The 25,695-nt window shown below is 36.9% G+C and overlaps 1 protein-coding gene across 1 annotated transcript in view; it reads left to right on the top strand.

The window, feature by feature from the left end:
* ATP2B2 (ATPase plasma membrane Ca2+ transporting 2) overlaps positions 1 to 25,695 on the top strand; it is a 132,292-nt gene that overhangs the window by 86,078 nt on the left and 20,519 nt on the right. Inside the window, exons 13-18 of the mRNA XM_075514377.1 lie at positions 630 to 717; positions 7,957 to 8,063; positions 8,817 to 9,008; positions 16,856 to 17,069; positions 20,933 to 21,144; positions 24,236 to 24,343. Of these exons, the coding sequence (XP_075370492.1) occupies positions 630 to 717; positions 7,957 to 8,063; positions 8,817 to 9,008; positions 16,856 to 17,069; positions 20,933 to 21,144; positions 24,236 to 24,343 (921 nt within the window). The remainder of the gene's footprint in view (positions 1 to 629; positions 718 to 7,956; positions 8,064 to 8,816; positions 9,009 to 16,855; positions 17,070 to 20,932; positions 21,145 to 24,235; positions 24,344 to 25,695) is intronic.

Below are 25,695 nucleotides of genomic sequence, written 5' to 3'. Positions count from 1 at the left end.
CACTGTAATGATTTGCATAACTTAATCTATTTTTTGGAAGATTTTTAACTCCTCATAAAAGATGGAGCTAACACAGACTACCGAAATCAGCTTTTAAAAAGTAAACTATGCTGTGTCTTCAAGTCCATCATTAATGAATGACACAGTCATTTACTCCTTGCATTGATTGATGGAATCCTTTGTCCTTGTTGCTATTGGTATACAGAGAAAATTCTGCCATTTTTGGTGCCAAAATGAAGGGAAGAACTTGGATTCAAATGTAGAATAGAACAACACACTTTTACTTGTAAACATGTTTGATCAGCTTTGAGAAACTCCACTATCCTATATCTACAGTCAGGATTCTGAGTGGAATTATCCACAAATATGCTAAGAAAGGCTGATTAGATACTGTGGCAAAGTTTACCTATGTTAGCCAACAGCTGAGCTTTGGTGTAGCAGTAAACAGCCTTTTTTGACCTTGCCTTCATTTGCAGCATTGATGGCTGTTGTAATTTTTCTGTGCTTTTGGAGAAGAGTTGCAGATCTGAATAGTGCAGTCTGACATATGGACACAAATATATTTTGCATTTTGCTAATCACAGACTCTGTTTTACTGGTTTGGGTTTTTTTGTGTTCCCCTCCTCCAGATTGAGCAAGAGCGGATTGACAAAATCTGGCCAAAGCTTCGAGTGCTTGCTCGCTCATCTCCCACGGACAAACACACTTTGGTAAAAGGTGCGTGCAGACTACCTTCGCGCGTGTGTGTAATTCATACCAAAGTTATCGAATTATGTTCGGCACGTCATCTCGGTTGTAAAAATTTTACTGTTACGAATATATCTGAGTTGTTACCTTTAATTGCACATCTATACATAATGCAAGGAAGTTTTCTCAGTAACCAAGTCTCTTGTGTTTGCGTTCTACCTGAGCCTTCAAATGGAAAATAATAGGAAACCGGTTGGCAGGAATAACAGAAATACCAATAAGATGTCTGGCAAGTAGATGTAGGCAATCTCATATTTGCCTTGTGACTTTTAATTGGACTAGAATGAGGCTCTAGGTGAGAAGGGAAAATGTGTGTTTGCTGGTCGGAAAGAAAATGTTGTTGAGAAATAGGTTGTTCTTCATATAAACAAGAGGGGGCATAGATTTTGTAGGTTTTGCTTATACTTCTTTATGAAGAAAATAAGATCATTTAGAGTAAATCAAGTCACTCAAGTGCATCTGTTCTCCCACAATTATTTTTAAAGAGTATTCCAAGATAAAACACTTTTCATGTCACAGTAGCAGTTATTGGAGATCATGTAACTAGGAGCTGCCCTCTTTAGCATTACACGAATGGAGATAGGTATTTTAAGCCAATTCCGTTTTCCGATAGGCTCACTAATTGTGTGATTTGCACTGGCTTCCTTTAGATTTCTGGCTGTATTTTTAGAGTCTGTTTTTGTCGAATAAAAACTGCACCATATGAATTATATTCTCTTACCATACTGTCTGCAGATGGAATGGTCTATAAAAGAGGGACTTGTTTGCAGTTTTCTTTATAAAGCCTTTCTCATATCTGTAACTCACTCTTCTTGATTACTTGAAATCTTATTCTGTTGACTTTGAAGCTCACACTTAAAAGGTAGCTGATGAAATCGGAAAATTTCTGATCAGGAATACCATCATTTCTGGCCATGATAAGATGGGGGGCCAGCGCAGGCAGAAGCCCCGTTGGTGGATGGCTGTGTTTGCTGGCTTCCTGATGAAGAAGGAACTGGATTATTTTGCTAAGGCCCTAGAAAGTCTGGAGAGACTCTTCTTAGCAATTCTTGGAGGAGCTCAGGTTCAGGATAAGATCCAGCTGATCAGTTACATGTTTTCAGCTGGTTGACTACTTAAATAATAATTCCCATTTAGGTAGGAAATCGTCTCTGGATCTATCCTTTCGGTATGGCAAGGTTTTATTGGTATGACTCCATACATGACTGATTACAAAGGCTTTTGAGCAGTATGTAATTTTTTAAAATGCCTAAATGACTTTAGAGCAAAAGTTCCATTGTGAATTTGAAGATTGGATCAGTTGGGTCCTTTGGGATTGGGACCAGTGTACGTGAAGAGCTCTGGAAGCATGGAGCATTCAGGAGAACTAAGATATCTTGTAAGCCCTGGCATGGTGCACGAGGTGGGGCAGTTGGAGACATAATGCTGTTACTCGCCTTCTCCAGCCACTGTTTGACCAGTGGTCTCTGCAGTGGGGTGCACACACATCAGGGACAATCCACTGGGATGCAGGGAGAAAATATTTTTTGCCATTATTAAATAGAATAATATTTTTAAAATACTCTTTATTTCATATCTATCTCATCCTTTTCTAATACGTTTTATAATGTACATAATATAGTAGTACATATGTATAATTTCTAAATAATACACATATTTTGGGGGGGTGTGTGCTCAAAAAGATTTTACCGATAGGCGTTCATGATTGAAAAGGTTTGCAGACCTTTGATTTAGACAACATAATTATTAGCTCCACAGGTCAGTATTAAAACAGCACAAAGTTAGCTGAAGTCTCCTCACTTCCCTAGTGCATATAAAATACTGTCTTATAGCTCTCAGAGGACGTAAGTTGTACAGCCTGACAGTTTGTTTCAGAAACACACAACAATTTGTGTTTCATTAAGTGGATTAAATAAGTCCCTTGGGAGTACTCATTTGAATCATTCAGGATTTTCCCTTAAGAGAAAGATGAAACCTTTGCCAGGGAAAATGAAATCAATAAAGAGCTGAAGAAAAACAAGCGACAAATTATTGTTGGTTTATAGCATATGCACTTTGACAATCCAAAAGATATTTACTACTACTGACTGCCTTATGCAACTAATACAATTAATGTTTTAAAGATGTGACGAGGTCAAATGATAGAGCAATTAAGTATCTAACAAAGTTCAAGAACAAGTCTGTGGAAAATCACGATGGAATTTTTTGGCTGGTAATACTCCAAGGGCCATTAAAAGTTACAAGAAACTATTTAAATGTTCACTAGTTTTGGGCCTCTTGTTAAAATGTTATGTTTTTCTCAGACACTTGAGGGATCAAGAGGATTTTCTCGTCTTTGATGTATTCTATCTGCTCTAGGGTAAAAACACACATCACAAAATAAACTTTTTTTATATTTAATTTTTAATGGCATACAGCTGCTGGAGGGAATATTTTTTCTCCTTAACATAGCACAATCCCACCCAGAAAAAGGATCATTTTTATTTTGCATTTCTGTTTTTACTACTGCTAAGGGACTAGAGAAAGGCATGGTTCAGCATTTCAGGCTGGGCAGACAGTTTCTCTCAAATGTTTATGCCTTTGAAGTAGAAGTAGACTGGGGGAAAAAAAGTCAAAGCGGTTTGTCATCACAAACTGTTTCAGTGAAACAAAAATGTTAGATATCTCAATCCAACTGAAATACAATTTCTTATGGATTTTCTGACATCCATTGGTATTATATTTTCTACATTATTTCAAAATATAACAAGTAACAATGCATATAATTTATACTGATGTGTCCTTATAATACTATTGCCGAGATACTTCAATATTGTCATATTGTTTTTTAACATACTATGGGAAGCAACTGTTTAGTACTGATGGGAAATATCATCTTATCAGAAGGTATAGAGAAGATCAAATAAATATTCAGTTTACCAGTTTGAGAAGCTGTGCTTTCCAATATGTTTAAATTCGGCTGGAATTCTTTTTCTGTGATATTAAAAACAACTATTCTATTCTGAAGGCTGATTTATTAACAAGCAGAAAGGGAACCTTAAAGAAAATATTTTTAATAATTACTGTTAATTACTAAAATATTTCAAATATTATTGCATGGGATGGTATTATATTCATGACCTCATTAATACGAACATGCCATGAGACTAGGTAGAAAAATAAAAATACAGAAAAGTGTATTGATTGAGATTCTGAAATGAAATATCAGCATGTTGCAAATGGCAAGTGGTTTTGATTTCCATTTGAGAGAAAATTTTAATATTTATTCAAATTCACACAAAGAAATATTCAGAAAGTTGACCTGTTCCACAGTGTAAAAAGTGAGCTTCAGCCAGCTCTTCCCCAAAACGAAGAACATGAAAATAGTTTAAAGGAAGCAGGAGGTCTACTGCATTTGAATCTAGAGGTTTATACTCTGTAAATACCATTTAGGTCTCTTGGTCCCGCAAAGTGCAGCTTTGCGGGAGGCACTGATGCCTTCACGGTTCCCTTTTAGTGTGTCAGTCTTATAATACAAAGCACATTGGCGGTGTGGGCTTAGTACAGAAAGCTGTGCGTTTTAGCCATGTTCTTCTCTGCCATTCTAATAGCACGAACTTTGTGGAGCACCATTCACGTAGCAATTGCCAATGCTGTCTGCAATGATATATATAATACTTTTACATTAACCTTTAAAGCTCTATTCCTGCACATACTTAAGCATGTAAATAAAGTGAATTGAAATTTTCTCTTTCAGACAGACTTCCTAAATTCTTGTTAAATTGACAGGGAGCTTCAAAAGTTTGGCAATATTAAAACCTAATCTGAGCAGAACATGCCTATGAAAATATATTACTGCGCCTGTCTATGTTTAGCTTGTCAAAGAAATATAAATATGTGTAAGCATATGGGATGATCAACTTTCCGGCATCAATAGCACCTGAATTGGTGTGCATCTTTGAAATCCTCTACTGTAGCTGAGTTTTTTCCTGTCTGCCTGTTTTGAGTTAATCAGTTGAGACAGAAAGACATAGCTAAACCAGGAATTTTTTTCTCCCAGAACCAGCGGTTTCTTACTGATGCAACTCTGTAAGGGTGACAATGCAAGTAAGAGTTGTTTAAATAAAGTGGCATTTGTTCCGCAATAAAGGGAGAACCTGAGGCTATACTTGATGTTTTTGATCTGAGCCATAGGTACAGATGGCTCCTTGTAAAAGAAATGGAAGACACATTGTTGGTTCATATTCTTTATATTATTATCCCGAGTGGATTTGATTTAATGCTTGCTTGATGTTACATGGGAGGAAGGTGGGAGATGCAGGATATATTTCACTTTCAGCTGTGTGTGCAGTGCTGGTACCTTTTATAGCAAGCTTCTGCATATAGTGCCCCTCCTGATAGCTATACGTAGTTGTTTTAAATATGATCTTTTCCCTCATCAGAAACTAGCTGCTTGCTCTGACAAACTTCTGCCTTACGCAAGCTGCATGACTCCTCCCTGAGTTCCTGCAGCATCAGCGGAATCTGTGTGTGGAACACACTGTAATGTTATGCTCTAGGTGTATTCCTGGGGCTGTTGAATAAAATTCTTTCTGACAGAGGAAAGTCGTGGCCGAACAGCTTAAGATGAGGGTACAGACCAATGAAACAGCAAAGGCTGTTTTGGGAGGAAGCTTTGCCGAGTTTTAGGAATTCCCTGGCTATACCTGGCACACCTGTTTTTATTAAAATACTGTATGTAAGCATTCAACTGGAGTAAAGCGGTTTATGTTGAAGACATTTCCTGGCTGTTAGACATGACTGACTAATACTGAAGTTTCTTTTTAGCTGTTCTGAATGAGTGGGAAGGCCAGTGAATGTTAAAGAAATGGGCATTCTCTTTATTGGCAGTCTGTCAGGTCATGCCCTTATTTAAATTTTTCACTGATCACTGAAGCAGTTGTTCTCCACAGCTCAAGATTGCAGAGGGAGAACCCTTCCTAGGCATCCCTCTTCCGTTTCGTCACTTTACAGTGTTTGTAAAATCTATACAGACATATTACTTGATACTGAAGAAAATTCTTGAGGTGAAACCTTATCACAACTATTAACAGAATGATATCAAAGAAAAAAAAAGTCAAAGTAACCGTAGTTAGGAAGGAGGCACGTGCTGGAAAGAAGACAAGCATTCAGAAATGTGAGGCGGGGGGAGGAGGAACAGATTAAAAAGAGCATGCAGAAGTCAGGGACCATAAGCATAGCTATGACAAATTCTCTGAATCCCAAATAATCGCTACTGCTCTGCTTTAGAAATGTGTCTGACGTACGAATGAAAGTTCTGCAAAGGTCTTCTCTCTTCCTATGAATAGCACTGAAGTCTATCCACGTGCTGTTGTGCCACGCACTGACATATTTCTGATGACACTAGCAGGGGTCACTGTGACGCAGGTGTGTGGCTGAGATGCTGGTGATAGCCGAGACCATTTTATCTCTGTTTTTCCATGACTGCTGATAATGCAGTTCTGTGCTCTGGAGGATGTTGGGCTTACCCCAGCTGCATAGTTTGCTTTTAGGGATAAAAATGACTACTAAGCCTTGTGAACAACTACTAAACCTTGTAAATTACTTCGCTGCATCCAGCAACTGGCTGATGCAGGGCAGTTGGTAGTGTAGTCATTGACATTGGAGCGCTATTTCTGTCTATTAGGAGGTCATTTGTTAGAGCCTCTTCAATTTGATTTGGGTTGTGCTCCCATTTGGAATCCAGTTGTGAGAGGATGCTATCTACCTGTTTGGAGCAGTTAATACCATGATGTGTCAGAGATTTTAACAAATTTTTTCGGAAGCTTAAAGTATTAATTTAACATCAAAGGATGTGTTAATAACAAGAAGGAAAGACCAAGATAAATGCTTTTAACAGTAATGGCAGCTGATGTTCCTGTTTATTTAGTAATACCAAAGGCAAATCATCGCCCCAACAAATTGAAGGTTCTAATTATAAGTTCTTATCAGAATAATGTGCCATTTATCTGAGTTCATACTGCCAGTGGAAAGTGAATAGGTTTTTTTCCTGATTTTCATAAGACTGAAAAATACAGGACACTAACTGCTTCCATACTGCATTGCAATCTTCTGGGTGCCTGATAAGCCTGAACCTTGCCAAGAGGCAGCTATTGCTCTGTAATCTGCAATTTCCTATTTCTGGTTAGTTATCTGATATGTGAGCTATTTTTTTCCAGAGTAGAATGAAAGCTTTTCACACTGGGTAGGTTTTGATAATTGTTTTTAGAGGTTATGACTTTGTGCAAAATAAATTTGTCATCCCCCCCCCCCAAGTTATTAATATGGAGAGGTGTTCTTGTATCCTACACAACAGTCCTGTATTCTGGACACATATTCAAATGGACTCTGACATGGAAATAAAAACACGAGTGGCGAATGAGTCCCATCCTATTAAAAAACAGTTCTTCTTCTATAATCTTAGAAAAATTCTTTATTCTCTTTCTTACTTTCCCATCTGTGTAAGTGGAAAATACTTCCCTGCAGGCTAGTTGCGTGAAACTTGATTCACCAAGTGAAAAGTGCTTTCTTTTGTCAAATGATCTCAACATGAAAGTAGAAATTATTTTATTATGTCTATTTATTAAAATGTTTGGCTCCAGAATTTAAAGAATTATTTTATATCTTCTTAATCATTGTTTGGCAGAATTGAACGTGTCTGTTAAAATGCTAATTTGGCTCCAGCTAAATAAAAGTCATCAATGGCGTTTGTTATCTTTAGGTTAAACTGATTGCCAGAAGGCATCCCAGTAAAGCAGATATTACAGTTCAGTCCCAGTTTAGGAGAGCTTTAAGCATGAACTTAAGTCTTTGGCAAATCCTTTCTATTGATGTTTAATCAGAGAGCTGGCCTGAAATGGGTTTACTGTGACACATAATTTTAAATAGCAGAAGGCTTCCAAAAGAACATAATGAGCTGATCTCATTCCCTTTGAAGGCTATGCAAGTTTTGTTGATGTTTTGATGATGCAGAATTTCCATGTAAATTCTAGTTGTGATGTCTAGTAGTGCATGGTAGTGATGACACTGTTTTCGTCATTATTTTCCTTAAAAATCAACTCTGTCAATCTCTGTAGGGCTTGTGTGGTATTATGTGGTCTGTATTACACAGACCCTGCTGTTTTTTAGAGGGAAGTTTTATATTGCTAATTATTTTAGATATATGTACGTATACACATACATTTTTTGCAGGTATTATTGACAGCACACAGGTGGAACAGAGGCAGGTTGTAGCTGTGACTGGTGATGGAACCAACGATGGACCAGCACTTAAAAAAGCTGATGTCGGCTTTGCAATGGTATAATCTTGAGCATATTTTATTCATGTTTGTGTCATTATAAATTTACTGTAAGAGGTTTTTCATTCATTAAGTGTTGAGAAAGTTGCTTAGTTATTACTTGTCAGTGAAGCAATATATTGGAGGGGGCGAGTTATGTTGCTTCAGAATCCTTTAATTTACTATGTTAGATTCACTGGTATTGCTTGTTTTGATAATTTTTCAGGATTTTGTCTAAGGTAATTATTGGCTATATGCAGAATCCTGTGCCAATACAGAAAAATGAACTCTGTGTTCTTCACAACAGCGGAGTACTATTTTGCTTTGGTAAAATCCATCACTAATTGTAAAGATGCTTTCCCAACGTACTCTGACTCTGAGGACATTCATATACTAGACTATATATTGAGATACGTAATTCTAATTTTTGTTAGCAGTTCCGTTCATGTATATTAATAAAATATCATCAATGATAAAAATAACTCAGAAGATCTGTAGTCATTAAGCTGATAATTTAAAACACTCAAAACTATCATCACATGAATTCCACAGTTCTCTATCAATTCCCTTTTCTGTGTCCTTATTCACTTTCAAAAATAGGCCAAATTAGCTAACTTCCTAGCAAATAAAAAATGCAGAATATACTCAACAGTCACTGTTACTATGCTGGGAAGTCTCTGTATAACTGTGGGCTTTGAATGAGTACGAAGATTTGTATTCTAACTGGCTCTGTACTTTCTAGTAGGTAACTTTATTCACAATTAATTTTTCCAGGGTATTGCTGGAACAGATGTTGCAAAGGAAGCCTCAGATATCATCCTAACAGATGACAATTTCAGTAGCATTGTGAAGGCTGTAATGTGGGGACGTAACGTCTATGATAGTATCTCCAAGTTCCTGCAGTTCCAGCTCACTGTTAACATCGTGGCTGTGATTGTGGCTTTCACTGGAGCGTGCATTACCCAGGTAAGGTTAACTTCAGGTGTCGCTCAAAGTATGGGGCCAAATCCTAGCAAGCTCCATTTTCTTTTAAGTAATGGTGGCTTACATTTGATTCTTACTTCGTACAACAGAACGTATGCTTTCTGAAATTCTTCTGAGTGTTAAGAGTGTATTTAGGATCAAGCTGCTAAATGTTAAATAGCTGTTGACATAAGGAAGTGTACTAATCCATCTTCTCCTGGAAGTAAATTGCTTTTAGGAGCTGCTAATTTTTGTGCTGCCTCCATACAGCTCCCTGGTTTTGATTACATATTATTGTCTTGACTGAGCCTGTGATGATAGGACAGAATATGTCAGGGATTGGGAGAAGGAAGAGGTTATGTGTCTTTGCCTTTTCCTCTCAGAATATTTCACAATTAAATATATAATTCTCGATGGATTATGGAACGGGATTATTATTTTCAAGAGAGCAGTACTGACACACAGAAGCAATCCCAGCAGGGGAGCTTTTTGACGGATAAAATTATTTTGTTGCTTTCAGGCAATTCCTTTTAATTTCAGATGCAAATGTCAAACCAATTATATGACCCATACAGTTGGACTTTGATCTCTTTTTCTCCCCCTGCATTAATCCCTCATTGCAATCCTGGTGTACATGCAACATGTCTAGGTCTTTTACAAAAAGCATATGTGAAAGCAAACCACATTTTTTCCCCTTCAAATTACTACTTTTTGATTAATCCCTAGAAAGAAAACAGGATGTATTTAGTACAGTATGAGGTTTTTGTCCTTCATTAGAAAATAGCTAAACACGCAGTTCTTAGTGCTGTCACTCTCTAAAATAATGTATATTTCAGATGCTGCAGACAGGCGCTGTTACAAAATGCCTCCTTTGATTGAGCCGCGCTATGGGAAAGCTGATGCTTCCCTGTCTTGTGCATCGTACAGATGCGCGTACCTGTTTCAGCAGGTAAATTTCACCTCATGCACACCTGGGCAAAACAATGAATAAGTCATTAGCTCTGCTCCAGGGTGAACTTACATTGTAATCATGGAATTGATACTTGAAACCAGAAACCCAGGTACCTTTACAAAACCATGAGGTCAAACTTCTCCTAAGCCTTGACTGACACCGAGAGGAGCCTGCAAGCTCCCAGCTTCTGCTAGCAGCGTGCAACAGCTGGGTAGGTACAGCTGTCATCATTTAGCTCCTCTGAGCTCGGGGAGCATTAGGCTAGTGCTAGGGCTGGGGTTCTCAGAGAAATCAGAAATGGCTGGTTTTGAAGCAAGTAGAAGGGATCTTAAATGCAATAACTATTTTTATTCTGTACAAAGGAAGCACTGAAACCTCAAATCACTTGTTTTCCGAGAAGTAAAAATTGTGAGCTGCTAAGTGCTAGATCCCTACCACGGTGCCCCCAGGTCCTGAGGATGCCTTGTTGTTGTCACAATTGAGCCTGTGCTCTGGGACAAAATTATCGATGTCAAGGCAGAAGTTGGATAACTTTTCCCTTGGGAAATATTTCCAAGCATATTGAGAAAATGTTTAGCTGTAAAGTCATTGTTGCTGGTAGCAGAAGGTATGTGAATAAGTCTGGAAGGTCAGTCCTCCTGGATTTTTATCAGTGGTACAAAAACCATGTTGTGCTAACAACAACATGGTAAGAATACCATAATTGGAACCAAGGCAAGTGATTCCTTTTAAGACCCTGTTTCATAGACATTCAAGCACTGCCTACTAACATTTATTTAAAGTGAATTTTTTTTTGGTATGTCCAGCATTTTTTCAATTGCTTCGTGAAAGCATGAAGGGAAATATATTCTATTTGTTAACTAAGGAATTTCTATTTTATTCTTGAAGAGGTTAAACATTACTGAATCAGTGCAAAGACTATTTTAATCAAGTCTAAGTGCATGTGTAGTGCATAATCAGTGCAAGCATATTCCCCTTTTTAATTCCAGAGCTTTCTTCATCCTTTGAATCATTCCATTGGCTTCTAGAAAGATTTGGATCAGGCCCAGTGCGTTTGTATTGCCCCAGTGGTCTGGAAGACCATCAGCAAGCCTGTCAAGTCTGTTGTCCCTGTTTACAGGTTTTAATGTACACCTCCTAGAATTCCGGTATTTCTGTCCAAATAGATTCTTATGCCATTCCTTAATTTGGCAGTAAAAATGCATATCCAAAGGAGAGGTCTGAAAGGAGCTAAAATTGAAATTGTAGCAAAAAGGCAGCAGTTATTTCCATTGTAGTTCTGTTTACACTCGATGGCCTGACTGCTGATAATCTCAAGTAGCTCTCAGTTCTGTCTCATTCAAGAAGGATCTCGCCTTACGAATGAACATTATTATGTTAGGCTTTGACTCAAAGACTCTAGCCAGTGAAAGAGCATTATGTTTGTCTGGCTCATAAGCTTTACTAAAAATTACACTTGAGAACATACTGTACCCTCTGGTTGCTATGAAAATAGCTCTAGCACAAAATGCATGAATATACCAAAGAATATACCTACTCTTTTTGGTGTTTCTACTGTTTGTGCTTAAAGGAAGTACAAAGATAATAAAATCTTTGTTTTGACTATTTTTTTAACACTTGGCTTGAGCTTTGCAACTAAATAGACTTAGTTTTATTCAGTCTTGATCCTGCAATTGCATTGGTGTACGTGTAAATATGCGTATGTGGCCGTATCACTGCAGGACTCCTAGTGAAACCACAGCAACTCTATATTAATGAAAGGGTCCAACTGTGTAAGTACTATTATGAGTGAAACTAGACCTCCAAGGAGCACCCAGAGAATGCACTGCCAAGTAGGATCTGATTTGTTTGGTCCGGAGCACCTTAGGAGTGCCATGGAGAGGCTTAAGAAAAATACTAGGTAGAACCTGTGACCAGTAGGGGTCATTTTAAGAATCTGCTGCTTTTTTTCTCAAATACATAAATAAAATCAGTGTCCTTGCCAATTCCACTTCAGGGAACTACTGTTTAGCTTAATTCTGTTAATTTTAAGCAAATACTATTTTATTATTTACCTACCCAATGCCTGCTTCAGCAAGATGCTGCTGTTAAAGAGAATATCTACCATATCTGCTATTTCTACTTTGTCCTGGTTTGCTGTTTCAATAGATGTTTAACTAGATGTACAAAGTGTATGTGACCCTACATGCTACTCCAATGTTATATAAGGATTATAAAGGAATAGCAGTGGGCTATTAAAGAAGTTATTATGCAGACTAAACAGGACCAATGCAAATGGTCATTTGCTATTCTCCGTGATGGGTCCCAGCACAAAGTCATGTTCAGGTGACAGAAATCATAATCTAAGCAGCATAGGAATTACAGATACAGTGTCACCTGTTGGCAAGCTTAGCGTGGCTGCTGCCAAAACTAAGCTGCCTCTCACAGGCATCTAACTGACATTGAGCCCTGTTTCAGTTTACAGCAGCTCAATGTATAAGCCAAGAGTTCTGAATTTTCAACTAATAATGAACTTTTGTGTTGTGATTCTATAATTATGTGAAGCACTCTGAGATCTACGTCATACGAGAAAAGCAAGCTTGAAGAAGTCTCTGATTAAAAGCTGAATCAGGATCACTCAATCTATGACCGCATAGGTGCCTTTAATTCTGTGTCCAGTGTGTATACAGCACCCACCGATGAGACCACAACTGTTACTTCTGCCAGTCCCATGTCAGTGCAGTTTGTGTGGCACAATGCAGCTGAGCTGTATTAATTCACCTTGTTTTTCAGTTACCCTAATTCATTTACTTCTTGCTTCCTTCTCTCTGTGTTGCCCAATGCATACTTTTAAAATGATCAGGGTGTAGTTATCTTGACCAGTTAGCATATAATTGTCCTTTCTGTTTAGCAACCATTACCTCAGGTTAAATCAATAATTTCTTTTTCCAGGGGATTTATGAGATATAAACTCTTAGATCAGACGGGGCTCTGAGCAACCTGATCGAGTTAAAGATGTCCCTGCTCTTGCAGGGGGTTGGACTAGATGACCTGTAAAGGCCCCTTCCAATCCAAAGCATTCTATGATTCTACAATATTCTGACTTCATTCTCTGAATAACATTTTTGCAGAACCCTTGATTGACTCAGTGAGGGGTTTTTTTGGAGCTTTGCCTACAATTATTGTGAATTTTGTACTTCAAATGAGTCATTGCTCTACATCTCTAGGTATCATGTAAAGTTCTGTACGTGCCTTACAAAGCCAGGAGGTTCATCCTGTTTCCCGTCCCCAACATATACACAATACCAAGAAAATATTAGGTCATCATGTTTGGAGCTGTTAAAAACAATCTGGGTATGTACAAAATAAAGATTTTAAAATGCAGTTCAGTCAAATGGAAACAGTTCTTTACTGGAACTATAAAGCTAGCAGGTTTATCTGCGTGCCAAATTTTGTCTGTGTCTCCAACTGCTGAGGCATTGTAACTATTCAAAAAGGTTGCATTAAAGAACGAGAAGACAAAGACTGTGTTTTAACATTTTACATTCAAATTATTATTCTCGTACTTTGAGAAAGACTTACTGTTTTAGCAGACATTAGGAACTGAAAACAGTGACTCTATAGGACATTATGTTTGGAAAATTAAATGTTAATTAAAAAGCACTGTAGCAATGAACTACTGCATGAATCACTTATTGTTTTTACAGATCTTGTTCAAAAAATGAGGATGATCTATACTTACATGTATAAGGCAGTAATTTACATGGTTAAAATGTTTTACTGCAGAACTGTATTTGGCAAATCCTAAAATAATAGCATTGGCAAATTTGAAAAAGCTATAATATAAAATCCAAGTATGTGCTGTTTAGCTTTGTTTTGGGAAGGCTTAGAGGCATGGAAATAGAATTGGGGATGCCACTTCCATAGAATTAGTAGACAGTGGGATCTAGCAGCAGAAGTGAGGGCTGCCTTTTTTTTGCATTAATGTATATAAAGTTAACCTACCAGAAATGCTCATTTTTATGAATGCATGCATACGTTCTGTGACAAGTGGGAGTAGAGAGGTAAGGGTGAAAATACCTTTGTATTCCCTTACAGCTTGTCATCTAAATCAAAAGTAACAAGCTTTAAAATTTGTGAGGCTCTGCATGTCACAAAAGATTTGTAGTTTATTTCCAGCCTTTGGTGATTTGTACTTTTAAGTGTTTCCAAGATGAAGTGTAACATCACTTGATTTAAGGGACATTTTCCTTTTACCTCCAGGCCAATGCTAACCTATTCCAAGGTCAAGTGGAAAGGAATTTGACAAATAAGTGGTGATTTTGGGTGGTTTGCAGTTTGAACAGCTTTCATCCCCAAAGTTTTCAGAAAGTGAATTAAGAATGATTAGCTAGTCAGTTAGTGGCTAAAATGCAGTGAAAAGAACATTGAATTTGCATCCCACTTGCACAAGTGACTAATATCTGTAATGGAAGACTAAGCTCCTTAGCTGATACGTATTTTTCTCAGTTTCCACCAACTAATCAGAAATCAGATAGAGTTGCAGTGGAAATTTCATTCCACTGCCTGCCCAGACTAATGTGTATTTAATGTTTTGGCTTCAGCTTAGAATGAGCTTTCACACTTGACTGAACAGTGTAGCACTGCCAATAATAGATAATTATTAGGGGCACCATAGCCACCCAAGGTGATTGGCAGTGTGAAATGGTGAGAACATGTTGTTGCCAAAACTGATGACTGCCAATTACAGTTGTGTGATTTAGAGACTGAAATAATCTGACTTTTCGTTATGCTAGGAATGTGTCAGGCTCTGATAGACACCTGAATATTTGACTCTATTTATTAAGTGTAACAGACAAATTCAGTTTTATTGACACAGAAGTCAGCGCATGAAGCAGAAATTCAGCTATTGTAACATCTCAAAGTAGAGAATGTTTCTCAAGAAAACTTACTAACTAGACAGGTAAAAATACGACAAGGAAAATTCTTCAGTAGAAAACATGTTTTCCATTTTCTCTATATACTACGTCCAAGTCTAGGGTCTCTGAGCCCTAACAACAAACTGCTTTTAGTGCAAGTACTCTCCTTGTTTGAACCATTAGCATTAATAAAAATAATAGAGGTCTCAATTTGGAATGAAGTTTGTCCTGGTTGCTTTTAGGTTTTTAGCCACCTCTAAAGACAAAGACGTTTCCTGTTCCTGCAGCTGCATATCAAATGAGTGAGCTGAACTCTCCAGATAAGCCCAGTTAATGCAACCCATAACTAAGAGGTCAAGAATCTATTAATGCTAATCTTCCTCCCTTCCCTGATGTAGACAACCTCTAAGACTTAGAAACAGTAGGTTGCTTTTCTCTATCCCTTTGAATAAACCAAAATTGAGTATTTTTTTTAATAAATAAAATGTATCAAAATCTGTGTAAATGTAAGGGTGTTAAAACTATGTTTTCAAGAGGAAATAATATTTTATCTCAAGGGAGAGTTGGAATATAAACCAGATCCACAAGAGACCAAACCACTTACCCTTGTTCTCCATATGTCCTTGGGGTACTGAATGGATATTGGCCTTCATTGTTTGATAAGATTTCATTTAAAATGAACATTTAAGCCTCTGAAGAAAAGGGCAGAGTTCATAAGATGTTTTTATTGGCTTTGATTTGGCTTGTATGCTGTTCCATAAATTTCTTTGCTTCACTACGGCAGCACCATGGTAATGTAAAGCATAAAAATAGCGCTCTGATCTTCCAACTTTCACACTGTAGATTAACTCCTTTCCGTTATAAAATTTGTCATACTGATACCTTATTACTTTTGAGATTCTATTTTCCTAATAAAAAGCCATTTGTTCGAAACAGGAAGCAGACCTTACTAATGCTGCCCATTTTGTATTAAGTCTAAAGGCATAGGAGGTTCTTAGATACAAAAAAAAGAACCTACTTCATTTGTCCTGATACGGCTTCTTGAAGCAATTGCATCTATCTATCATTACAGCTCCCCAATGAATCACAAATCAAAACTTTATAATAGTTATCTAGAGTTCTCCTGAGGTCTGTGTTAGTTTGCTTTATTTATTCACTTTCGGGGTTTTTTAAAACATGATCTCTGTAATATGACCATAGACTCTTTCTTGAATTAAGTGAGGAAAGAGCTCCTTCTAGCGGTTGGCGATCTGCTTCAGAAAATAAATACATCCTGACAAGTAGTAATGTGTTGGGGTTTTTTTTCTTTCCAGTTCCATAGCTTCAAATATGCTATCCTGTTACCCAGTAAAATAATAAAGATTTTCCTACTTTTGAACATTCTATATAGTCTAATGAGTTTCAGAATATTTTTTTAAATTCAAGTATCAGGCATTTTTTTGGTCACTACTGTTTTTAAAAGGTCTTATTTAAGTAAGATGTATTAAAACGTCTCAGTAAGTGTTTAACAAATTTTTAATAATTTCAAGCTGTTTCTGAAAAAACAGATAGGTAGGTTATAGTAAAAGGAAACATTACGTTTAAATTGTTTCAGTATAATTTTTCTTCCAGGAAAGAAACTCCCACTTGTATTATCTAGTTACCTAAATTCAGCTGAAAATTTAAGCATGATGCATGAAGTAACAGAGGGGTATTGTAAAATGTATTATCAAGTGTTAATGTTATGCTTTATAAGAATTGTGTGATTGTAAATATTCCTGATTTAAATGACTGGAGAGAAATAATTTATCTTTGCTCAGATCACTGTGCTTCCTGTGATTCTGGTCTCGCACAAGAACTATAAGAAAGGTCATAGTAGGTCAGACCAAAGGTCCATGTATTTCAGCATCCTGTCTTCAGCACTGCTTGCAGTCACACAGGAAGAAATGAAATCACAGTAAATGACCTGACAACAGTTATTTTTTCTAGGAAATATGTAACTTTCTAATTTGTCTCCACAGGACTCTCCTCTAAAAGCTGTACAGATGTTGTGGGTCAATCTAATTATGGACACCTTTGCCTCACTTGCTTTGGCCACCGAACCTCCAACAGAGGCTCTATTGCTAAGAAAGCCATATGGCAGGAACAAACCTCTTATATCCCGTACCATGATGAAGAACATTCTGGGCCACGCTGTTTATCAGCTTACTCTCATATTTACACTTCTTTTTGTTGGTAAGAAAGTTTGTTAGGCTTAATTGAGAAGCATCTAGGTCTTGTAGCCTGACGTGCCAAAATGCTTTAAATGTAACCACTTAATGCATGTATAGTAAGTCAGTCATAGTTAAACAGCTAGCAGGACCAAACTGTTTAATGGGATCGGAAACAGAACAGATGCAATAGAGGGATGTAGTCACCTTTCATATGTTGTTTACATTGGGAAGGGTCTGGGTGAGCTTTTTTGTCTCCTAACAAAATGTAGGTTTGGGCTTTGGCAAAAGTTTATGTTAAAACATAGCGTAGAAGGTTACATTTTAATTGGAGTACCTAGTATGCTGCTTCTATGCTGAAATTTCATTCTGAGACTTGTCATTTTTAGTAGGCATGTTAACCACAAATTAAAAAAAACAAAACACAACAATAATCAAGATCCATTTTACCAATATCTGGAGCAGCTCTAATCGGGAGCAAAATGTTTGAAATAATGAAAAGAAATAATGCTGATCTTAAGCAGTATAGATAAGGAAGTAATCAGTATTAAGTGATACAAATAACATTCTGTTTTGACATTTAATATCTAGAATGGATATTAAAAGGGGAAAAAAATCTAATTTACAAGATTACTGGACTCTTCTTCAGGCCTTGCTAGCAACAGATGCTTTTTATAGGTTGTATTTTGGAGAGGGGAGGGAAGGAGGAGGAATGTTTCTTGCTGCAGGGAATAATAGGGGCTAATAATAGATTCTGTTGCTCCACAATAATAAGTGAACTTGCTCAAAGGACTGATAATTTCATCAATTGGGTATTGTGTTTTTGTCACTATGTCATCGCTGTTAAGTTACATGTATTATCTTTCAGAATTATTTTTTTTTTATATACAGACTTCCATATAAGCTGTAAGTGTAAATTTATGATTCTTAGGAGGTTTTTGTGAAAGTCTTGCTCCACCTTACCAACAACTGGCAGCTTATTTGGAATGCTCAAATGAGGTGATGGTCTCTTTATAGTGGAGCTAGTTAAACCAAAATAATTGCAAAATAAATAAAGGTTTTTAAGAGAGATGGTCTGTAATATTGTTAAGCTTACAGTGTATTCTGAGAACATCTAGCAAGTCTAAGGAAACTGTAATTTCAGATTCTCTAAAACAGGTGTAGAAGGTCTTGGTTATTCATGTGATATGAATCTTGGAACAAGAACTGTGAACTTTATGGGGAGTTTTAATGGCTTTTTGATGAGTTTTATGGTTTAAAATACTTTATACTGAGCCCTGATGAAAAGAAAACCAGGCTCTAGAAAACCCTATTCTAATTATTTCTGTGTGTCCCTGGAAAACCCATGCATACTTCAAAGGACACAGCCCAACCAATTTTCTGATAAGCCTAGGAAAATACAGTCTTTTCCTTTCTAAACTTCACAAGGCTCAGCTTTGCGGTGAGATTATGTTCTTAAACTCAGTGTTTTGATAAATAAATTCCAAATTAATGAGAAATTTTTATATTTTGATCAACTAATACTTCCTTTTTTTGTAGTAGGCTTCTGTAGAGACTAGTACATCAAGTTTTTCTATTTTTTCTACGATGTGGCAATAAATACATTGTGTTTGAACATACAGTAATGCCTTTGAGACGTCAGGCACATCAGAAATCCGGAAGTCACTGTCTAGTTCTGTCAAACCGTAGTATAAAAAAAATCTTAACCTCAGCAACTAGGCATAATAAACTTAAAGTTGATGTGCTATAATGCCTTTTGGAACATATTCAGAAATAAAAACTAGTTAGGGGTTTAACCCCTGCCATTCCACAATAGCAGCATGTTCTGCTTTGCCAATTAAGTGATACAATGCAATAATAGAGACTTAAGGAGGTGCTCCCAGTGAGGAAGGTATTAGTCATAGATTTGTGTTTGTGTGTGTATTGAATGAAAGCAAATAGATGTAATGTGTGTATATATATGTATGTGTATGTGTGTCTATAAAAGATAAAATTATGACATCTGTTTGCTTTCATTAATTTTTTCCTTTATTGTTTATATGTAGTAAAGGAATGTTTTTTAATACTTAGTTATCTCTCTGAAGATGCATAATCTTCTTAAAAATCTCTGCTTTTTCACAGTCTAAGTTTTGTGGCCTCATATTGTGTTACTGATATATTTGTGATATCATAATCTACTTTCTGTCAGAAGACTATAAACCAAATTCTTTCTTTGGAAATATGCTCATTATTCCCAGAGACTGGAACGTGAACTGCTCAAATATCCCAAGGCAAAAAACCACTCACTGTTAACTTAGCTGATGGAATTAACGATCTCAGGAGAAAACCTGAGGAAACCTTTCTTCTTTCTTCAGAAACTCTGAATATAATGGTAGTGGGATAGCAGAAAAATGTTCAAGTTTTAATTTGCTTTTATTAACAAAACACTGGTTATGAAAATGAGTAGTATTGTGATAATCTTCTTTACTCTTATTTCATTCATTATTTACACTTTGATGTGAATGCCCCATCCTTACTTTAAGACAATGCCTCTTGCAGTAACTGTATGTTATCTGTAAACTTTGTGTATAATAAAGTGGACGAAAAATCGGACATGAGCTGGCAATGTGCACTTGCAGCCCAGAAAGCCAGTCGCATCCTGGGCTGCATAAAAAGAAGTGCGGCCAGTAGGTCGAGGGAGGTGATTCTCCCCCTCTACTCCACTCTTGTGAGATGCCACCTGGGGTACTGCATCCAGTTCTGGTGTCCCCAGTACAAGACAGACGTGGACCTGTTAGAGCAGGTCCAGAGGAGGAGCCAAAAACTGATCAGAGAGCTGGAATAGCTCTCCTGTGAAGAAAGAGTTGGGGTTGTTCGGCCTGGAGGAGTCTCTGGGGAGACCTTATTGCAGCCTTTCAATACATAAAGAGGGCTTGTAAGAAAGACAGAGAGAGACTTTTTACCAAGGCCTGTAGAGACAGGACAAGGGGCAGCGGTTTTAAACTGAAAGAGGGTAGGTTTGATTGGACATAAGGAAGAAATTCTTTCACAATGAGAGTGGTGAGACACAGGACCAGGTTGCCCAGAGAAACTGTGAATGCTCCATCATTGGAAGTGTTCAAGGTCAGGTTGGACGGGGCTTTGAGCAACATAATCTACTGAAAGATGTCCTTGCTCATGGCAGGGAGATTGGACTAGATGATCTTTAAAGGACCCTTCCAACCCAAACCATTCTATGATTCTATAAGAAAAGAGGTCCCTCACGTGCAGGTATCTTTTGAAAACTTATCTCATTTTTACAGTTACTCATCATGGGTTGTATCTTGCTTTTTTTATTGGTCAGATCTAAAAGTGATAGTCAAATTATCAAAATAAAGAGCAGTGCCTAATGGTGTGCTTTCAAAGCAGACTAGCAGAATGATCAAAACCAATTCTATTTAAAACTAGGAATGTCTGTGGTTTTTATCATTAATATCCTTGAATGCTTGTCAAGAGTTATGCCATACTGGATTAGCAAATGGGTGAAAACTGCTGAAGAGTGGTTGCTTCTAATTATTGTAGAAAATTGCAAACATACTGTCAGTGGTCTCAAGTGCTTGGTACATCAGAAAGAATTGACTTCTTAGAATAATTACTACTTGGTTAGAGGAAAGGTACTACTGGAAACTATTTGTGTAGGTATACTGAGTTATGAGACACAAGTTATCATTTGAGAAGCTTCTCGTTCAGGAAGTTTAGATGGCTTTTGCTCAATGGTGTTATAAATTCTGCCTGTATTATAGTAAGTGCAGAAAGAAAGCTGGTAAAGCAGAGCACAGGAGACAACTAGCTAAAGCAAACAAGGGGAATATAAATTTAAGATTGATTAATTTATTCTAGTGAAAACCTTTATTTTTGTCTTATACCTAGGTGAGAAAATGTTTAAGATTGACAGTGGGAGGAATGCACCGCTTCACTCTCCTCCTTCAGAGCATTACACCATTATCTTCAACACCTTTGTCATGATGCAGCTTTTCAATGAAATCAACGCACGGAAAATCCACGGCGAAAGAAATGTCTTTGATGGCATCTTCAGAAATCCTATTTTTTGCACTATTGTACTGGGTACATTTGCTATTCAGGTAATGATTTGGGCAAGAATTAGTAACTATTCATCAGAAATTTACCTTAAGTGTTTTTTTGTGTGGGTTTTTTTTGAAATCTAAATGCTGTAGGAGGCACACTTAATAGTAAACCACCTGGTTTCACATATTTTCTCAATCAATACAAGTGTCAATAATGGAAAATTTTATGTAGCCATACTAATACAGCATACATTTTAATCATTATAACTAGTCAAATCTTAAATTAATCTGAAGATGTACAATAATAACAGCCATCACGATTTGTTGATATTGTAACTGGTTTTTTTAGAATAAATTATTAAATAGTATACCAAACAACAGCAAGAAAGCATTTTACATTAATTCACTACATGAATAGACAAATTGGCCTTCAAATAGCTAATGCTGATCTGTTCTTCTGAGGTTAAATGCCACTGTGAAATGCTACTTGATGTTCTTGGTAATACTACTTCTTGGTAGTAATTCTTCATGTCCATCTCGTGAGTTTGCTGTCCCAGTCTTATGTGAACATAATTACAGAAATACCTGCTTTTCCCAAACAGTTGTCATTTTTGTTCTGTAAGAACTCTAATCCTCCTCCTGCTCCTGCATCCATCCATTTGCTGGCATCTATCCTGTACTTGATACCATTTGACATTACCTTTTAGACGTCTACTGCAGCCCTCACAGTTGCTTAGAGTTGAGCTATTTCTAGCTTGACATTATTGCTCAATTCTGCAGGGGCATCCTGGAAGCTATCAGTATTGGGACCTTTCTCATGGAAGGAGTAAGGAGGAGGATAAAGCTATTTGAATCTGGGCTATAGTGAAACAGGAAAGGGGAACCATTCAGTCAACTAAGTATGGGAGAAAGGACACCAGTGATTGGTAGTGGAACTTGATAGTGATGGTCTTTAACAGCTAGTTCAAAAACATGGGTTTATTACCATAAACTGAATTGCCTTTAGGAGAGGCCTGACAAATTCACAATAATCTCTAATTTTTTTTTAATCATGGATAATGTTTGAGGATGTTTTCTTAGTTCTAGGCATTACTGTACTCAGTTATCTGGCTGAAGGAAAAGTGTCATCTAGCTGCTAGCCACATTTCTGAATCAGCTGCTGATTTTACTCACTCTTCCATGCTTTCCTAGTAGCTGAAATATTTAAGTGCACAGTTCAAAACACTAGGTTTGCACTCTGACAGTGAATCAAAAAGGACATTGTTGCATTAGAGTACTTAGGCTGTGACTCTTACTTGCCTTTAAGTCTCTCTTTAAAATCAGGTAATTTTTCTTGGACGACAGAAGGTTAACCGTTCTATTGATTTTCCACTTTGTTTATTACCTTGTGGAAATACAGCTTTGCATAATGTTGCTTGCTGAAGCAATGTCAGAAAAGTAGTATTATTTTGGCTATGTGTTTTAATAGCTGGATGTGTGAGCCAGGCATTTTATTCTAAAGAGAAGATGACTGTCTCCAGGAGCTTGGATGATGTGGATGGATATGAGAGATTACAGAAGTGTGTTTATTTCATATTTAAAACTTCCTTAGTTCTATGTGTATTTACTACACTTTCTGTGAAGTACAGACTAATTGGCTTTGATACTTCATCTTTGAATAGTTCCATTAACTATTAGTTAGTTTAGTTTAGTCCTCCTAAACTCCTCCAAAAAGAAAAAAGCCAGCAGCAGTGGCCAAATTTTCAAAGTAAAAAATATGGAGACTATTACAATGCATCCTCGATAAGGATCAGAAGGTGCTTCTCTGAGAGCTACAACAGCTTGAGAAATAAAAGGGTAGTTACCACTCCAGTCCTCAGACAAGCAATAGCTTTCTTTTATTTTTTTAATTCCTTTCTCAGCTTTCAGAATAAATAAATAATTTTCACAGTGAAGGAAGATGGATTAAAATATGCCATACCTACCATATAGCATTTAGAAATGTCTCAATTTGTGGAGCTGTAATTTCTTTCTTATAATTTTAGCATCATGTTCACATTTTTTGTTTTGTCTCCTCCATTTTCCTTACTCTCTCCAATCATTTCCCCACTTTCTATCCACTGCCTTCCATTCTCCGTCCCCTTCCTTCTTCCTGTGTATTTGCACTTTGTGTGGAATGAGTTTGTGTTCATAGTTTGTTTATTTGCTCACACAAGAAAGCAACCACTTTATGTATTAGTGTTATTTTGTATCTTAGACTGGATAAATTACTTTGAACTTCTGTTTTTCAGCCTTTGACAGTTTAAATCTCTGGCTTGTGATTTCAGGTCGCTGGTTTTGCAGCGGCACTACTAACAAAAAATATCAATAATATCTGATTTTCAGTTAGCAAAACCTTCTCAATCTAACCATGCTTAGAAACTTGTTCAGATTCTGTGCGTGTTGGTTATCCCGCTGCAAGGTGTGTGGTTTTCCCACCCTCCTCCTCCAACAGGACTAGATTTTGGTATACTAGCAGCATGTCTATAAGTGTACAATAAAATGTTAATTGGAAGGAAAAGTCTCTCATGCAATGGCCATTCCAAAATAAACTTTTTAGGAGTCAACATATCCCCGGCTGAGAATACTCCGAAGCTGGGAGAATACATGGGGACAGTCCTGTTGTCTTCCTTCCTGGGCATTCATAGATGACTATTGTTAGATATGAGGCTAAGGAAGCCTTGGTCTGAACTGGTATGGCTTTTTCTGACCTTTAATTCAAGGTGCATAAGTTTGCGTGCTTTGATTTTTAGTGACGGAGATTCTGAAGCTTTTGCTGGATGGGTTCCAAAAATGTACTTCTGGCAGCTTGACTTAATGCCACCTAAGAGTGTCAAATTATGTATGTGGAATATAACATAATATTTTGATTTTGGGTGCTCTTTAGATTCAGTCCACTAAACGATAGATTGTTAATAATATGTTTGACTATTCTACTGGTAAAATATGTTGGAATTAAACCAGCAGAGCTGTAATATGTAGAAAGACAAAGTAAAATCTCAAGTAAAATATGACTAAAAGTTGTTGGGGTTTTTTGTGGGGTTTGGGGATTTTTGGAGGGAGTGTTTTGTTTTGTTTTTTTTTTCCCCAGAAAATATTTACCCCCTTTCTTCTCTGCTTTTCTTTGTAGATAGTAATTGTCCAGTTTGGAGGAAAACCATTTAGCTGTTCTCCCCTGCAGCTTGACCAGTGGATGTGGTGTGTATTTATTGGATTAGGAGAACTTGTATGGGGTCAGGTGAGCATTCAGGAATATGCAAAGTTCTTTCTTCCATTTTTATAAACCATTCAAAGATCTGATATTATTCATAATCCTACTATACTGTTGTTTCCTTGATCTATCACAATGTCATATGTAGCACACATTGAAATACAGGGTGCTCTCTGAGTACTTCAAGAAAACATATAGTAGTAAGGATAATTTATCCCACTGTTCCTTTTGATTTTCGTTAATTTTCATATCTTTTCTTTCCCTAAGCAGGGCGTGCTATCAACAAGGTCATCTTCAGTTAGGCTTTTTCATGAAAGACATTTGATTCATAACCTAGTCCTCTAGTCACAAAAAAAGTATAGCAGGGGCAAATGCAACTTCCCTGCAATAGAGTACCCAATGTAGCGTGTGCATGTTCAGCCATGGCAAATTTTTGAAAGTGAAAAGACATTCCAGTTCTATGTCAAGCCACTCATTCCCTTGCTGAAACTGCCATTCTATCAATCCACGGCAGCCTTGTTACTGGCATTGGACTAAGTCCAGTGCCTTTAATACACATCCGCAGTGATCCTCTATCCACCTACTTCTGTGTGCGAAGGATGGAAGAGAGGATGAAAGAAAAAGGATTTTTTCCTATAATAGTTGCAGGAAAGTGCAGTTTAATTCATGTGTCATTTTAAAATTCTGCTACAACCTGTGTCATCATTAGCTAATATAAAATTATATATAGATGTAAAAACGAGTGTCAATGAGATAATTAAGTTAGTTATGTGATTATCTGTCTAGAAGTAATAATACAGATACAATCAGTATTGTTAAAATACTACATTATTCTTTTATGTACAAACGTATATTGCAAAGTTAATATTGTTTTTTTTTTCATCTTTGAATGCATCACTAATGTATTTAAGTTGATGCCACCTGACACAGTAAAAAAAAAAATGTGAAAAATGTGAAGTTACATTTTGCCTCTCTATATGTAAAGATACATATAGATCAACTAGTTTGCCCCCTGCCACTATGAACAAACAGGCAAGAAATTGACAACTGCAATTGAACACTGAAGTGGTTCTGAGGGAATTGTAATGAATAGATGCTAGCTTTCAAAACTGATTCTTTGTTCTCTTATGGAAAAATTAACTTTTTGGACAGTTGGGCCTCAGATTTTTTTGAAGAAATAAGGTCCGAGTCATGACAGCTTTTAATGCATATGTTGCTGAAAACCACCACTATTAGATTGTTCTACTGTAATTATGACCTGAAGATGGGATTTGATTTGATTTCCTGACCTTGCAGGAGGAAGACCTAAAATCAGTGTGATAATTCTTGGAAAGAAAAGATTTGTTTTCAACTGATTGGAAAATACCAACTTGGGGAAG

Source organism: Mycteria americana, chromosome 11 (assembly GCF_035582795.1).
Source record: "Mycteria americana isolate JAX WOST 10 ecotype Jacksonville Zoo and Gardens chromosome 11, USCA_MyAme_1.0, whole genome shotgun sequence".
Classification (NCBI taxonomy): domain Eukaryota; kingdom Metazoa; phylum Chordata; class Aves; order Ciconiiformes; family Ciconiidae; genus Mycteria; species Mycteria americana.
The sequence above is the reverse complement of the archived record's forward strand: the minus strand, read 5'-3'. Positions and strand labels throughout refer to the sequence as shown.